Here is an 18,101-nt window from a genome sequence, read left to right as displayed (position 1 = left end):
CTTGAAGGCAAGCGCAAGAGGAAAGACCAGCATGCTATCAGTGAGGTTTCTGATGCCATGGTGGCAGTTTCAGAGGTACCCTCCCAGGGAACTGAAGGGGAGGGTATAGAGGTCTTATCAGATGGTGAGATTTCAGATTCAGAACCTCTGACTGATTAAGAGGTTGTCTCTTTCCGATTTAAACTAGAACACCTCCTTCTCTTACTTAGGGAGGTGTTGGTTACCTTAGACGACTGTGATTCCACAGTAGTAGTTGCTCCTGTGAAAGCGAGTAAATTGGACAGATACTTTGAAGTTCCAACTTTCTCAGATGTTTTTCCAGTTCCTAAGCAAGCTTCAGATATTGTTTCTAAGGAATGGGAGAGACCGGGTATTCCATTTTCTCCGTCTCCTATTTTCAAGAAGATGTTTCCTATAGGTGACGCTATTAAAGAAACTTGGCAAACAATTCCTAAGGTGGAAGGAGCTATTTCCACCTTACCCAAGCAAACTACTATTCCTATTGAGGATAGCTGTGCTTTTAAATATCCCATGGACAAGAAGTTAGAGGGTCTACTTAAAAGATGTATGTTCATCAGGGTCTGCTGTTGCAGCCGGCTGCGTGCATTGCTACTGTCACTAGTGCTGCAGCTTATTGGTTTGATGCTCTGTCTGAGTCTCTTAAGTCTGAGACTTCTTTGAAGGAGATCCAAGATAGGATTAAAGCTCTGAAGTTAGCCAATGCTTTTATTATGGATGCTTCTCTGCAAATTACTAAATTAGCAGCTAAGAGTTAAGGGTTTTCTATCCTAGCCCGTAGAGCCTTGTGGTTAAAACCTTGTTCTGTGGACGATTCATCTAAGTCTAAACTTCTAGCTATTCCTTGTTTGGACCTGGTCTGAAGGAAATTATCTCTGACATCACGGGAGGTAAGGGTCATCTCCATCCTCCGTATAAGAGAAATAAGCAAAAAGGACGACAGAGTAATTTTCGTTCCTTTCGCAATTTCAAGGGAAATTCCTTCTCTTCCTCCTCCAAACAGGAAGGAAACTATTCACAATCTAAGCCTACTTGTAGACCCAACCAGCCTTGGAACAAGGGTAAACAGTCCAAGAAGCCTGCTGCTTACTCCAAAACAGCATGAAGGGCATGCCCCCGATCTGGGACCGGATCTGGTGGGGGGCAGACTTTCGTTTTTCGTTCAGGCTTGGGTGCGAGACGTTCAGGATCCCTGGGCTATAGAAATAGTGTCCCAGGGATACAAATTGGAGTTCAAAAATTTTCCCCCTCGAGGAAGATTTCTTCTTTCAAGATTATCTGCAAACCAGATAAAAAGAGAGGCTTTCTTACATTGTGTAAGAGACCTCTCCTCCCTGGGAGTGTTTATTCCAGTTTCTGTACAGGAACAAGGGCAGGGCTTTTATTCAAATCTGTTTGTAGTTCCCAAGAAGGAGGGAACTTTCACACCTATTTTAGACCTCAAGAGTCTAAACAATTTTCTCAGGGTTCCATCTTTCAAGATAGTAACTTTTCGTACCATTCTTCCGTTGATCCAGGAGGGTCAATTTATGACGACAGTGGACTTAAAGAATGCATATCTACATGTTTCCTATCCACAGAGACCATCACAAGTTCCTAAAGTTTGCCTTTCTGGACAGACACTTTCAGTTTGGGGCTCTTCATTTCGGGCTGGCCACGGCACCCAGAATTTTCACAAAGGTTCTGGGGTCTCTGCTGGCGGTTTTAAGACCGCGGGGCATTGCGGTGGCGTCTTATCTGGACGATATTCTAATCCAGGCGCCATCTTGTCAACAAGCAAGGTACCATACCGACATTGTACTATTCTTCTTGAGAACTCACGGGTTGAAGGTAAATCTGGAAAAGAGTTCTTTAATCCCGAAAGCAAGGGTGACTTTCTTGGGAACTGTAATCGATTCTATCTCCATGAAGATTTTTCTGACAGAGGTCAGGAAATCAAATATTCTAGATACCTGTCGAGCCCTTCAGTCCAATCCTCGGCCGTCAGTGGCCCAGTGCATGGAAGTGATCGGACTGATGGTGGCGGCAATGGACATCATTCTGTTTGCTTTGTTTCACCTCAGACCTCTGCAGTTGAACATGCTCAGGCTGTGGAATGATGATTATGCAGACTTGTCTCAATTAACCCTGGAGCAGGAGACAAGGGACTCGCTTCAATGGTGGTTGTCTCTGGATCATCTATCCCAGGGAACATGCTTTCGCAGACCATCCTGGGTGATTGTGACAACAGATGCCAGTCTTCTAGGGTGGGGAGCTGTCTGGGGTCCTCTAAGGGCTCAGGGAGTGTGGACTCCGGCGGAGTCTGTTCTTCCTATAAACATCCTGGAACTGAGAGCGATTTTCAATGCTCTTCTAGCATGGCCTCAGTTGGCTTCGGCCCAGTTCATCAGATTCCAGACGGACAATGAAACAGTGGCTTACATCAATCATCAGGGAGGAACGAGGAGTTCCTTAGCGATAAGAGGTAGCCAAGATAATCTGGTGGGCGGAAGCCCATTCTTGTCATCTGTCAGCAATCCACATCCCAGGGGTGGACAACTGGGAGGCGGATTTTCTGAGCAGGCAGACTTTTCATCCGGGAGAGTGGGAACTCCATCCGGAAGTATTCTCCTACATGATTCTCAAATGGGGTCGGCCGGAGTTAGATCTCATGGCATCTTGTCAGAATGACGAGATACGGGTCAAGGTCCAGGGATCCTCAGGCGGAGCTGATAGATGCTCTAGCAGTTCCTTGGTCTTTCAGCCTAGCATATCTTTTTCCTCCATTTGCTCTTCTTCCTTGGGTCATTGCTCGAATCAAACAGAAGAAGGCATCAGTGATCCTCATTGCTCCAGTGTGGCCTCGCAGGATTTGGTATACCGACCTGGTGGACATGTCATCCCTGCCACCTTGGAGACTGCCATTAAGGAAGGATCTTCTCATTCAAGGTCCCTTCCTTCATACAAATCTAGTTTCTCTGAAACTGACTGCTTGGAGATTGAACGCTTAGTTCTATCCAAGCGGGGGTTTTATGATTCGGTCATAGAAACTTTGATTCAGGCGCGTAAGCCTGTAACTAGAAAGATTTACTATAAGATATGGCGTAAATATCTTTATTGGTGTGAATCCAAAGGCTACTCATGGAGTAGAGTTGGGATTCCAAGAATTTTGTCTTTTCTCCAAGAAGGATTGGAGAAGGGTTTATCGGCAAGTTCCCTAAAGGGTCAGATCTCTGCCTTATCTATTTTGTTACACAAACGTCTGCCCGATGTCCCAGATGTTCAATCTTTTTGTCAGGCCCTGGTTAGGATCAGGCCTGTGTTCAAACCAGTTACTCCTCCATGGAGTCTGAATTTAGTTCTTAAAGTTCTTCAAGGGGTTCCGGTTGAACCTATGCATTCCTTAGATATTAAGTTATCTTGGAAAGTTTTATTTCTTGTTATTTCTTCAGCTTGAAGAGTGTCTTAACTTTCGGGGTTGCAATACAATAAGGTTGTTTCAGACAGGAACATTAATCAGGAGATTGTTGTTCCTTCCTTGTGTCCTAATCCTCCTTCTCAGAAGGAGAGACTTCTACATAATTTGGACGTAGTCCGTGCTTTGAAGTTTTACTTGCAAGCGACTAAAGACTTTCGTCAGTCTTCTTCTCTGTAGTTTTTTTCTGGAAAACGTAGGGGTCAGAAAGCTATGGCTACCTCTCTTTCTTTTTGGTTAAGGAGTATCATCCGATTTGCATATGAGACTGCTGGACAGCAGCCTCCTGAAAGAATTACGACTCATTCCACTAGGGCGGTTGCTTCCTCATGGGCATTCAAAAATTAAGCTTCTGTGGAACAGATTTGCAAGGCTGCAACTTGGTCTTCTCTTCACACTTTTTCTAAATTTTACAAATTTAATACTTTTGCCTCGGCTGAGGCTGTTTTTGGGAGAAAGGTTCTTCATGCAGTGGTGCTTTCCGTTTAGGTTCCCTTTCTTGTCCCTCTCTTATCATCCTTGTACTCTAGCTTTGGTATTGTTATCCCACAAGTAAGGATAATGATCCGTGGACTCATCGTGTCTTTAAAAAGAAAAGAACATTTATGCTTACCTGATAAATTTGTTTATTTTTAGACACGATGAGGCCACGGCCCGCCCTGTCCTTTTAAGACAGGTTGTTATTTTTTGTAAACTTCAGACACCTCTGCACCTTGGCTCTTCCTTTTTCTTTCTAACTTCGGTCGAATGACTGGAGTGTGAGGGAAGGGAGGAGCTATATATAGCAGCTCTGCTGTGGTGCTCTTTGCCTCCTCCTGCTGACCAGGAGGCGATATCCCACAAGTAAGGATGATGATCCGTGGACTCATCGTGTCTAAAAAGAAACAAATTTATTAGGTAGGCATACATTTTCTTTTTTTTTTTTATTGTTTTGTATAATTTCATTGTTATTTTTTATAATGGTAGGTTTTAGTGTAAGGTAGCTTAGGTTTTATTTCACAGGTACGTTTGTTTATTTTAACTAGGTAGTTAGTAAATAGTTAATAACTATTTACTAACTAGTCTACCTAGTTAAAATAAATACAAACTTACCTGTGAAATAAAACCTAAGCTAGCTACAATATAACAGCTAGCTTAGGTTTTATTTCACAGGTACGTTTGTATTTAGTTTTAAATAGGTATTGTTTAGTTAATAATTGTAACTTTAGTTTAGCTCTGTTTTTAATTATGTTAAAGTTAGGGGGTGTTAGGGTTACGTTAGGGTTAGGTTTAGGGGTTAATATAGTTTAATTTAGGTTGTTGCGATGTGGGGGGGGCTGGCGGTTTAGGGGTTAATAGGTTTATTTTAGTGATGTGGGAGGCCAAAGGTTTAGGGGTTATTACCTTTTATTTAGTGGCGGCGATGTCAGGATGTGGCGGAATAGGGGTTAATAACCTTAATATAGTGGCAGCGATATCGGGAGCGGCAGATTAGGGGTTAATAACTGTAGGTAGGTGGTGGCGATGTCGGGGCGGCAGATTAGGGGTGTTTAGACTCTGGGTTTATGTTGGGGTGTTAGGTTTAAACTTAACTTTTATTTTCCCCATAGACCTCAATGGGGCTGCGTTACAGAGCCTTCTGTTTAGGTCCTCCTGCCTTTTTCTCCCTCCCTGTTCATTCCGTGTCCTCTAGCTTGAGTATTGGTTCGCACTGGTAATTGGAATGAGGTTGTGGACTCTCCATGTCATAGGAAAGAAAACAAAATTTATGCTTACCTGATAAATTTCTTTCCGGACATGGAGAGTCCACGACCCCGCCCTCTTTAATTACAATTCGGCAGTTTTTTTGAGTAAACCTCAGGCACTTTTTCACCCTTGTGTTTATTCTTTTTCCATTTTTCTGAGGATAAATGACTGGGGATTATGGGTAAGGGAAGTTACACTTAACAGCTTTGCTGGGGTGCTCTTTGCCTCCTACTGCTGGCCAGGAGTTTAATATCCCACTAGTAATTGGAATTACGTCTTGGACTCTCCATGACCGGAAAGAAATTTATCAGGTAAGTAATTTTGTTTTAGCCAAAACTTTACTTTCAGATTTGCTTCTTTCCCCACCCCCACTGCCAGTCTGGGAATTTAATCTAATGCTGATTGGTCCTTACATGTAGTGAAAAGTGAACGCACTTAAGGTTCATGCCTATTTGTAAATTACATTTCAGAATAAATATGTATATTTTTTTTAAATAAAAATTATACTGCAGTTTTTTTTTCATTATACTGGGTTCAAATAGCCTAAGTTAGTCCATATTTTACACATAAAATGTACATTGTGTTTACTTATGAAGGCTTACCATTATTTTTTTCTTTCATCAGTCTTTGGCTTTCTCCAAGCAACTGATCCGCTCAACAGAGAAAGAGAAGTTGCATGCAGTGAATGTCCAAGAGTGTGAACGCCTTATAGAGAGGTGGTTGTCCGATGAGTGCATGAACGCCATCATTAGTTTTTTCCAGCAGAAAGCAAAGTTGTGATTTCAGCACTTTTTAATAAAAAAAGTAAATAGTTTTTGAACTGTACATTTCTGTTTTTGTTGTTTTCTACGTATATGGTACAACTTTTTTTTTTTTATCACATTAGAAGAACAGATGAAAGCACAAAGTATTTTAAGCTGAAGAAAATAATGAAAGTGATGTAAAAGGGAAACAACCATAGTATAATACAATAGTCAGATGCAGCAGGCTTAGGATAATAATACGTCCTTTGAAAAAGTCACAACAGCAAAATGTTTTGGTGGCATTCCTGGTTCTTATTTTAATTTTCAAATGTAACTCTAATCTATCAATCTTAGAATGAGGGATATTAAAAGGGACAAGTTAATTTAAAAGAAACAATTGCAATATTCCTAAACATAAACAATCCAAGTCTATAGAAAGCCAGTTTGGGTTTATGACTTTCACTATTATATCTATCAATATATCTATATTATATCTAGTATATATGAACTATAACTAGAATAATTGGATTAACCGCAAAGTGTATCAAATATTATGGTCCTCATTCTTAAAGATTAAATTTGCGGTTTTAAATGTCACTATTAACTTAAGTATCAATAAAGGTTACGTTTTAATTTTGTCTCATGGATGAAGTATTTGCTAAATAAAGAAGTATTGGAGGAGGACACCCCAGCCAAAGGCTAAAATACCTCTCCCACTTCCCTCATCCCCCAGTCATTCTTTGCATTTCATCACAGGAGGTTGGCAGAGAAGTGTCAGAAGATTTCGGAGTAGTTCCTTAGGAAGGGTATCTACCCTTCGAGATGGGACTGGAGTTTTAAGTAGTCTTATCAGCCTCTCAGTGAGAGCATTGATGAAAGTCTGGAGATGTAGGGAGAGTCTTTCTACAAACTCATCCAGACTCCTATTAACAGCTACTAAGCAATTGGCATTGACGAGTTTCACTGCCTGCTTTTCGTCACTCAAGTCCATATCAGAAGCAACGCTACAGTCTGTCAAACTTGAAGGACCATGTTTTCTGTTCCACTGCATAGATTCCGTTAAGATTATTTCAATTTTTACACATATTGCAAACGCTAGAAGACAGGGTCACAGTGTGGCTCCTTTTATCTGTATGGAATCAAGGGTTAATATCTCCTGAGTGGGAGTATGAACAGTTGGGTTTAATCATATATGCTTTATTTGATTTCTTTCTAATGACACAGTGAGTCCACGGATCATCTAATGACTATTGGGAATATCACTCCTGCCCAGCAGGAGGCAGCAAAGAGAACCACAGCAAAGCTGTTAAATATCACCTCCCTTCCCTCCAACCCCAGTCATTCTCTGTGCCTACTTTAAAGCAAGGAAGTGGTAAAGTTTAGGGGTTTGAAAGAAGATTCTTCTAGCAAGATTTTATTTTTGAGCAGTGCAAGATTGTTCTGCTTTGTCCTAGGGTGTAGCCGTAGTCCACATCAGTCTCTTTAGTAGAGCAGTGGTGGCTTTTAAGCAATGGGAACTTGTGGGGTACAATCCTCACTGCGCCTCCCATGTATTTAATGCTGCCCTAACTTTGCAAGCCTGAGTAAGATTACTCAGTCTTTGTGTCTTCCACAGGTCCATGTGAGGGACTTTATTTTTTTTGGGACACATATGCAGAAAAAAAAGATGGCAATTTAAAATCTGTTTATGGGACAAGAGATATTCTCCAATTGCTAGGGGGATCGTTTTATTATTGGCAGTAATAGCAGGCACTGGGGACTAGGAGACTTATGGCTCAATAGGTGGTGTTTCTCCAACATAGGTGTGTCCGGTCCACGGCGTCATCCTTACTTGTGGGATATTCTCTTCCCCAACAGGAAATGGATATTCTCTTCCCCAACAGGAAATGGCAAAGAGCCCAGCAAAGCTGGTCACATGATCCCTCCTAGGCTCCGCCTACCCCAGTCATTCTCTTTGCCGTTGTACAGGCAACATCTCCACGGAGATGGCTTAGAGTTTTTTAGTGTTTAACTGTAGTTTTTATTATTCAATCAAGAGTTTGTTATTTTAAAATAGTGCTGGTATGTACTATTTACTCTGAAACAGAAAAGAGATGAAGATTTCTGTTTGTAAGAGGAAAATGATTTTAGCAACCGTTACTAAAATCCATGGCTGTTCCACACAGGACTGTTGAGAGGAATTAACTTCAGTTGGGGGAACAGTGAGCAGTCTTTTGCTGCTTGAGGTATGACACATTCTAACAAGACGATGTAATGCTGGAAGCTGTCATTTTCCCTATGGGATCCGGTAAGCCATTTTTATTCAGACAGTAAATAAGGGCTTCACAAGGGCTTATTAAGACTGTAGACATTTTCTGGGCTAAATCGATTCATATATTACACATATTTAGCCTTGAGGAATCATTTAATCTGGGTATTTTTGTAAAATAATATCGGCAGGCACTGTTTTAGACACCTTATTCTCTAGGGGCTTTCCCTAATCATAGGCAGAGCCTCATTTTCGCGCCGGTATTGCGCACTTGTTTTTGAGAAGCATGACATGCAGTCGCATGTGTGAGGAGCTCTGATACATAGAAAAGACTTTCTGAAGGCGTCATTTGGTATCGTATTCCCCTTTGGGCTTGGTTGGGTCTCAGCAAAGCAGATACCAGGGACTGTAAAGGGGTTAAAGTTAAAAACGGCTCCGGTTCCGTTATTTTAAGGGTTAAAGCTTCCAAATTTGGTGTGCAATACTTTTAAGGCTTTAAGACACTGTGGTGAAATTTTGGTGAATTTTGAACAATTCCTTCATACTTTTTCGCAATTGCAGTAATAAAGTGTGTTCAGTTTAAAATTTAAAGTGACAGTAACGGTTTTATTTTAAAACGTTTTTTGTACTTTGTTATCAAGTTTATGCCTGTTTAACATGTCTGAACTACCAGATAGACTGTGTTCTGAATGTGGGGAAGCCAAGGTTCCTTCTCATTTAAATAAATGTGATTTATGTGACACTGAAAATGATGCCCAAGATGATTCCTCAAGTGAGGGGAGTAAGCATGGTACTGCATCATTCCCTCCTTCGTCTACACGAGTCTTGCCCACTCAGGAGGCCCCTAGTACATCTAGCGCACCAATACTCCTTACTATGCAACAATTAACGGCTGTAATGGATAATTCTATCAAAAACATTTTAGCCAAAATGCCCACTTATCAGCGTAAGCGCGACTGCTCTGTTTTAGATACTGAAGAGCATGAGGACGCTGATGATAATGGTTCTGAAATGCCCCTACACCAGTCTGAGGGGGCCAGGGAGGTTTTGTCTGAGGGAGAAATTTCAGATTCAGGGAAAATTTCTCAACAAGCTGAACCCGATGTGATTACATTTAAATTTAAGTTGGAACATCTCCGCGCTCTGCTTAAAGAGGTATTATCCACTCTGGATGATTGTGAGAATTTGATCATCCCAGAGAAACTATGTAAAATGGACAAGTTCCTAGAGGTCCCGGGGCTCCCAGAAGCTTTTCCTATACCCAAGCGGGTGGCGGACATTGTAAATAAAGAATGGGAAAGGCCCGGTATACCTTTCGTCCCTCCCCCCATATTTAAAAAATTGTTTCCTATGGTCGACCCCAGAAAGGACTTATGGCAGACAGTCCCCAAGGTCGAGGGAGCGGTTTCTACTTTAAACAAACGCACCACTATACCCATAGAAGATAGTTGTGCGTTCAAAGATCCTATGGATAAAAAATTAGAAGGTTTGCTTAAAAAGATGTTTGTTCAGCAAGGTTACCTTCTACAACCAATTTCATGCATTGTCCCTGTCACTACAGCCGCGTGTTTCTGGTTCGATGAGCTAGTAAAGGCGATCGATAGTGATTCTCCTCCTTATGAGGAGATTATGGACAGAATCCGTGCTCTCAAATTGGCTAATTCTTTCACCCTAGACGCCACTTTGCAATTGGCTAGGTTAGCGGCGAAGAATTCTGGGTTTGCTATTGTGGCGCGCAGAGCGCTTTGGTTGAAATCTTGGTCAGCTGATGCGTCTTCCAAGAACAAACTCCTTAACAAAGAGATTATCTCTGATATCACTGGGGGTAAGGGCCACGCCCTTCCTCAGGATAGGTCTTTCAAGGCCAAAAATAAACCTAATTTTCGTCCCTTTCGTAGAAACGGACCAGCCCCAAGTGCTACGTCCTCTAAGCAAGAGGGTAATACTTCTCAAGCCAAGCCAGCCTGGAGACCAATGCAAGGCTGGAACAAGGGAAAGCAGGCCAAGAAACCTGCCACTGCTACCAAGACAGCATGAAATGTTGGCCCCCGATCCGGGACCGGATCTGGTGGGGGGCAGACTCTCTCTCTTCGCTCAGGCTTGGGCAAGAGATGTTCTGGATCCTTGGGCACTAGAAATAGTCTCCCAAGGTTATCTTCTGGAATTCAAGGGGCTTCCCCCAAGGGGGAGGTTCCACAGGTCTCAATTGTCTTCAGACCACATAAAAAGACAGGCATTCTTACATTGTGTAGAAGACCTGTTAAAAATGGGAGTGATTCATCCTGTTCCTTTAGGAGAACAAGGGATGGGGTTCTACTCCAATCTGTTCATAGTTCCCAAAAAAGAGGGAACGTTCAGACCAATCTTAGATCTCAAGATCTTAAACAAGTTTCTCAAGGTTCCATCGTTCAAAATGGAAACCATTCGAACAATTCTTCCTTCCATCCAGGAAGGTCAATTCATGACCACGGTGGATTTAAAGGATGCGTATCTACATATTCCTATCCACAAGGAACATCATCGGTTCCTAAGGTTCGCATTCCTGGACAAGCATTACCAGTTCGTGGCGCTTCCTTTCGGATTAGCCACTGCTCCAAGGATTTTCACAAAGGTACTAGGGTCCCTTCTAGCGGTGCTAAGACCAAGGGGCATTGCAGTAGTACCTTACTTGGACGACATTCTGATTCAAGCGTCGTCCCTTCCTCAAGCAAAGGCTCACACGGACATAGTCCTGGCCTTTCTCAGATCTCACGGATGGAAAGTGAACGTGGAAAAGAGTTCTCTATCTCCGTCGTCAAGGGTTCCCTTCTTGGGAACAATAATAGACTCCTTAGAAATGAGGATTTTTCTGACAGAGGCCAGAAAAACAAAACTTCTAAACTCTTGTCAAACACTTCATTCCGTTCCTCTTCCTTCCATAGCGCAGTGCATGGAAGTAATAGGTTTGATGGTAGCGGCAATGGACATAGTTCCTTTTGCGCGCATTCATCTAAGACCATTACAACTGTGCATGCTCAGTCAGTGGAATGGGGACTATACAGACTTGTCTCCGAAGATACAAGTAAATCAGAGGACCAGAGACTCACTCCGTTGGTGGCTGTCCCTGGACAACCTGTCACAAGGGATGACCTTCCGCAGACCAGAGTGGGTCATTGTCACGACCGACGCCAGTCTGATGGGCTGGGGCGCGGTCTGGGGATCCCTGAAAGCTCAGGGTCTTTGGTCTCGGGAAGAATCTCTTCTACCGATAAATATTCTGGAACTGAGAGCGATATTCAATGCTCTCAAGGCTTGGCCTCAGCTAGCAAAGGCCAAATTCATACGGTTTCAATCAGACAACATGACGACTGTTGCGTACATCAACCATCAGGGGGGAACAAGGAGTTCCCTGGCGATGGAAGAAGTGACCAAAATCATTCAATGGGCGGAGACTCACTCCTGCCACCTGTCTGCAATCCACATCCCAGGAGTGGAAAATTGGGAAGCGGATTTTCTGAGTCGTCAGACATTACATCCGGGGGAGTGGGAACTCCATCCGGAAATCTTTGCCCAAATTACTAAACTGTGGGGCATTCCAGACATGGATCTGATGGCCTCTCGTCAGAACTTCAAGGTTCCTTGCTACGGGTCCAGATCCAGGGATCCCAAGGCGACTCTAGTAGATGCACTAGTAGCACCTTGGACCTTCAAACTAGCTTATGTATTCCCGCCGTTTCCTCTCATCCCCAGGCTGATAGCCAGGATCCATCAGGAGAGGGCGTCGGTGATCTTGATAGCTCCTGCGTGGCCACGCAGGACTTGGTATGCAGATCTGGTGAATATGTCATCGGCTCCACCATGGAAGCTACCTTTGAGACGAGACCTTCTTGTTCAAGGTCCGTTCGAACATCCGAATCTGGTCTCACTCCAGCTGACTGCTTGGAGATTGAACGCTTGATCTTATCAAAACGAGGGTTCTCAGATTCTGTTATTGATACTCTTGTTCAGGCCAGAAAGCCTGTAACTAGAAAAATTTACCACAAAATATGGAAAAAATATATCTGTTGGTGTGAATCTAAAGGATTCCCTTGGGACAAGGTAAAGATTCCTAAGATTCTATCCTTTCTTCAAGAAGGATTGGAGAAAGGATTATCTGCAAGTTCCTTGAAGGGACAGATTTCTGCCTTGTCTGTGTTACTCCACAAAAAGCTGGCAGCTGTGCCAGATGTTCAAGCCTTTGTTCAGGCTCTGGTTAGAATCAAGCCTGTTTACAAACCTTTGACTCCTCCTTGGAGTCTCAACTTAGTTCTTTCAGTTCTTCAGGGGGTTCCGTTTGAACCCTTACATTCCGTTGATATTAAGTTATTATCTTGGAAAGTTTTGTTTTTGGTTGCAATTTCTTCTGCCAGAAGAGTTTCAGAATTATCTGCTCTGCAGTGTTCTCCTCCTTATCTGGTGTTCCATGCAGATAAGGTGGTTTTACGTACTAAACCTGGTTTTCTTCCAAAAGTTGTTTCTAACAAAAACATTAACCAGGAGATAGTCGTGCCTTCTTTGTGTCCGAAACCAGTTTCGAAGAAGGATTGTTTGTTGCACAATTTGGATGTTGTTCGCGCTCTAAAATTCTATTTAGATGCTACAAAGGATTTTAGACAAACATCTTCCTTGTTTGTTGTTTATTCTGGTAAAAGGAGAGGTCAAAAAGCAACTTCTACCTCTCTCTCTTTTTGGATTAAAAGCATCATCAGATTGGCTTACGAGACTGCCGGACGGCAGCCTCCTGAAAGAATCACAGCTCATTCCACTAGGGCTGTGGCTTCCACATGGGCCTTCAAGAACGAGGCTTCTGTTGATCAGATATGTAGGGCAGCGACTTGGTCTTCACTGCACACTTTTACCAAATTTTACAAGTTTGATACTTTTGCTTCTTCTGAGGCTGTTTTTGGGAGAAAGGTTTTGCAAGCCGTGGTGCCTTCCATTTAGGTGACCTGATTTGCTCCCTCCCTTTATCCGTGTCCTAAAGCTTTGGTATTGGTTCCCACAAGTAAGGATGACGCCGTGGACCGGACACACCTATGTTGGAGAAAACAGAATTTATGTTTACCTGATAAATTACTTTCTCCAACGGTGTGTCCGGTCCACGGCCCGCCCTGGTTTTTTAATCAGGTCTGATAATTTATTTTCTTTAACTACAGTCACCACGGTATCATATGGTTTCTCCTATGCAAATATTCCTCCTTAACGTCGGTCGAATGACTGGGGTAGGCGGAGCCTAGGAGGGATCATGTGACCAGCTTTGCTGGGCTCTTTGCCATTTCCTGTTGGGGAAGAGAATATCCATTTCCTGTTGGGGAAGAGAATATCCCACAAGTAAGGATGACGCCGTGGACCGGACACACCGTTGGAGAAAGTAATTTATCAGGTAAACATAAATTCTGTTTTTATTTGTTATTTTACTCCCCGGGGCTTTAGAATACATTTAGCCGACCAGGAGGTTCATTTTGTAACACCCACGATGGGCGGGGTTAGCTGAGGCAGCAATTTCTGTTGCGCGCCTTTTCCTTATACACTTCCTGTGTTCCGGAGCGGAGATAGCTTTGTCGCAGTTGAAAGCAGTGTTACGGTTACCGGACTGCAATTTACAGTATAGAGAAGTTGGGTCCGGATTATCTAATAGAATATTCACTCCGTTGTCAGTAAGGCAGGTAAGCACCTCGGCAAAGCTAAGCTAAGGTGTAGAGGTTGTCCAGAGTGTTTTTTATGACAGTTTATTATTTTCTTGAAAAAAAATTAAAGAATTTTCATTTTAAAATTTAAAGGAACACTAACAGTTTTTTGTGTGGGGTAATTTCTAAATAATATCAGTTTATTTATCTATTTGGTTTATTTGTGAATAAAGATGGACCAAGAGGCCCTGCAGGATGTTACATGTTCTTTATGTTTTGATGCTAATGGGGAACCACCAATCCTTTTCTGTTCCTCATGTATTGACAGAACTTTAAATTACAGGGATAGACTTTTTTCCAAGCCAACATTGTCTAAGGCGCATGCTGTTCAGGAGTCTTCTGACAATGCTCAAGATATGGCGCAGCTTTCCCCTTGTGTCCCAAAATTTATCGTCCACATATGCAGTGCCCTGCACTTCCTCTCTTACTCTGCCTGGAATTACGTTGCAAGACATTGCTTCCCTCATGTCCTCTGCGGTATCTGATGCATTGTCCGCTTTTCCCATGCTGCAGGGAAACCGCAAGAGGAAATGTAAAGAATCAGTAAGTAAGGTTTCTGACACAGTCGTGGCCATCTTGAATGTTCCCTCCCAGAAATCTGAGGAGGAAAATACTTCGGTAGCATCTGGGGGTGAAGACTCAGACAGTGTAATTCCTTCTTCTGATACTGAAGTTGTATCCTTCAGGTTTAAGCTGGAACACCTCCGTTTGTTACTTAAGGAGGTTTTGGCTACCTTGGATGACTCTGACACTACTGTTGTAGATAATCCTAACAAGTCTAGTAAACTTAACAAATATTTTGATGTGCCTTCCATGGTGGAGGTTTTTCCTGTACCAGATCGAGCTACAGAGATAATTGCTAGGGAATGGGAGAGACTGGGTATCCCCTTTTCTCCATCCCCTTTTTTTAAGAAGATGTTTTCTATAGCAGACTCTATCAAGGAATCTTGGCAGACGGTCCCTAAGGTGGAAGGGGCAATTTCCACTTTAGCTAAGAGGACCACTATTCCCATAGAGGGTAGTTGTTCCTTTAAAGATCCAATGGATAAGAAGTTGGAGGGGTTGCTCAAGATGATGTATGTACAGCAGGGTTTACAATGGCTACCTGCGGTGTGTATTGCTACCGTCACTAGTGCCGGACAGACACTTCTTTTTGAAGAGATCCAGGATAGGATCAAGGACCTTAAAGGGACACTGAACCCAAAAAATTTATTTTGCAATTCAGATAGAGCATGCAATTTTAAGCAACTTTCTAATTTACTTTTATCATAAATTTTTCTTTGTTCTATTGCTATCTTTATTTGAAAAAGAAGGCATGTAAGCTTTTTTTTGGTTCAGTACTCTGGACAGCACTTTCTTATTGGTGGATTAATTTATCCACCAATCAGCAAGAACAACCCAGGTTGTTCACCAAAAATGGGCCGGCATCTAAACTTACTTTCTTGCATTTCAAATAAAGATACCAAGAGAATGAAGAACATTTGATAATAGGAGTAAATTAGAAAGTTGGTTAAAATTGCATGCTCTATCTGAATCACGAAAGAAAAAATTTGGGTTCAGTGCCCCTTTAAGTTGGCCAATTCCTTTATTACGGATGCTTCCCTACAGGTTATTAAGCTGGGAGCAAAGATTTCCGGGTTTGTCGTACAGGCCCACAGAGCTTTATGGTTAAAATCCTGGTCTGCGGATGTGTCATCTAAGTCTAAGCTTTTGGCAATTCCTCACAAAGGTAAGACCTTGTTTGGGCCGGGATCGGCGGAAATTATTTCTGACATTACTGGAGGAAAGGGTAATTTCCTCCCTCAGGATAAGAGGAATAAGCAGAAAGGTCGTCAGAGGGGTAAGCCTTCCTCTCCCTCTACCAAGCAGGAACAGCCCAATCTTTCCTGGAGGCCCAACAAGTCTTGGAACAAGGGAAAGCAATCTAAGAAGCCTGCAATTGACTCAGTCAGCATGAAGGGACTGCCCCCGATCCGGGATCGGATCTTGTGGGAGGCAGACTTTCTTTCTTCGCTCATGCTTGGGTTCAGGATGTTCAAGATCCCCGGGCGGTGGACATAGTGTCCCAGGGATACAAACTAGAGTTCAAGACCTTTCCTTCTAGGGGCAGGTTTCTGCTCTCAAGATTATCTGTAAACCAGATAAAGAGGCGTTCTTAAACTGTGTTCGGGACCTTTCCGACCTGGGAGTGATCGTTCCTATTCCAATGCAGGAACAGGGTCTGGGATTTTACTCCAATCTGTTTGTGGTTCCCCAAAAAAAAGGGAACTTTCAGACCAATTTTAGATCTCAAAAGTCTAAACAAATTCCTCAGAGTACCGTCCTTCAAGATGGAAACTATTTGTTCCATTCTTCCCTTGGTTCAAGAGGGTCAATTTATGACAACGGTAGATTTAAAGGACGCGTACCTGCATGTTCCCATCTACAGGGATCATCACAAGTTTCTGAGGTTCGCATTTCTAGACAAACACTTCCAGTTTGTGGCTCTTCCATACGGCCTTGCTAAAGCTTCCAGAATTTTTTCAAAGGTTCTGGGATCCCTGTTGGCGGTGCTCCGGTTGCAGGGCATTGCAGTGACGCCTTATCTGGATGACATTCTGGTTCAGGCGCCATCCTTTCAACAAACAAAATCCCACACGGAAATGTTATCCTTCCTGTGATCTCATGGATGGAAGGTGAATTTGGGAAACAGTTCCTTAATTCCAGCTACAAGGGTAGTGTTCTTGGGAACTATAATAGATGCCCTATGAATGAAATTTTTCTGACAGAAGTCAGGAAATCAAAGATTTTTGATTCTTGTCTGGCACGTCAGTCCTCTCCTCGGCCATCAGTGGCTCAATGTATGGAGGTAATCGGTCTGATGGTAGCTGCCATGGACATCATTCAGTTTGCCTGTTTCCACCTCAGACCTCTGCAGGTTTGCATGCTTGGGCAGTGGAACAGAGATTATGCGGACCTGTCTCCACGATTACATCTGGATCAGGAGACAAAGGATTCTCTTCTTTGGTGGTTGTCTCCGGATCATCTCTCCCAGGGAACCTGCTTCTGCAGACCCACCTGGATGATTGTGACAACGGACGCCAGCCTACTGGGATGGGGAGCAGTCTGGGGCTCTCTAAAGGGGACATGGATTCAGGAGTCTGCTCTACCCATAAACATTCTGGAGGTGAGAGCAATCTTCATTGCTCTTCTGGTCTGGCCTCATTTAGCCTCGGCCCGGTTTATCAGGTTCCAGTCAGACAACATAACTTCAGTGGCTTACATCAACCTTCAGGGGGGAACTCTGAGTTCCTTGGCTATGACAGAGGTAGCCAAGATAATTTAGTGGGCGGAGACCCACAACTGCTGTCTGTCTGCGATCCACATTCCAGGAGTGGACAACTGGGAAGCGGATTTTCTGAGCAGACAGACCTTTCACCCAGGGGAGTGGGAACTCCATCCAGAAGTGTTTTCCAGCTTGATTCTCAAATGACGACAGCCGGAACTGGATCTCATGGCATCTCAGCAGAATGCGAAGCTCCCGAGTTATGGGTGAAGGTCAAGGGATCCTCAGGCTGTACTGATAGATGCTCTGGCGGTACCTTGGAATTTCAGTCTCGCATACCTATTTCCTCCGTGCGCTCTCCTTCCTTGGGTCATTGCTCGAATCAAACGGGAAGGCGTCGGTGATCCTCATTACACCGGCATGGCCTCGCAGGATCTGGTATGTAGATCTAGTGGAGATGTCATCTCTCCCTCCTTGGAGACTTTCTCTAAGGAAGGACCTTCTACTTCAAGGGCCCTTCCTTCACCCAAATCTAGTTAATCTCAAGCTAACTGCTTGGAGATTGAACGCTTAATGTTATCTAAGTGTGGGTTTTCTGAGTTGGTCATTGAGACCATGATTCAGGCTTGCAAGCCTGTTACCAGGAAGATTTACTATAAGATATGGCGTAAATATCTGTATTGGTGTGAATCCAAAGGCTACTCTTGGAGTAGAGTTCGGATTCCTAGAATTTTGTCTTTTCTCCAAGAGGGTTTGGAGAAGGGTTTATCGGCAAGTTCCTTAAAGGGTCAAATATCGGCCTTGTCTATTTTGTTACATAAACGTCTGGCGGATGTACCAGACGTGCAATCGTTCTGTCAGGCCTTGGTCAGAATCAGGCCTGTGTTTAAACCGGTTACTCCTCTCTGGAGTCTTAACCTTGTTCTTAAGGTTCTTCAGCAGG

At 43.2% G+C, this 18,101-nt stretch overlaps 1 protein-coding gene across 2 annotated transcripts in view; it reads left to right on the top strand.

Annotated features, from left to right (window-relative positions):
• Positions 1 to 6,022, top strand: part of LOC128660722 (enoyl-CoA delta isomerase 2) — a 167,813-nt gene extending 161,791 nt beyond the window's left edge. For both annotated transcript variants that reach the window (XM_053714697.1, XM_053714696.1), the window contains exon 10: positions 5,822 to 6,022. In XM_053714697.1, the coding sequence (XP_053570672.1) occupies positions 5,822 to 5,977 (156 nt within the window). In that variant the 3' untranslated portion in view covers positions 5,978 to 6,022. The remainder of the gene's footprint in view (positions 1 to 5,821) is intronic.
• Positions 6,023 to 18,101: the final 12,079 nt, after the last annotated feature.

Source organism: Bombina bombina, chromosome 5, assembly GCF_027579735.1.
Source record: "Bombina bombina isolate aBomBom1 chromosome 5, aBomBom1.pri, whole genome shotgun sequence".
Classification (NCBI taxonomy): domain Eukaryota; kingdom Metazoa; phylum Chordata; class Amphibia; order Anura; family Bombinatoridae; genus Bombina; species Bombina bombina.
The sequence above is the reverse complement of the archived record's forward strand: the minus strand, read 5'-3'. Positions and strand labels throughout refer to the sequence as shown.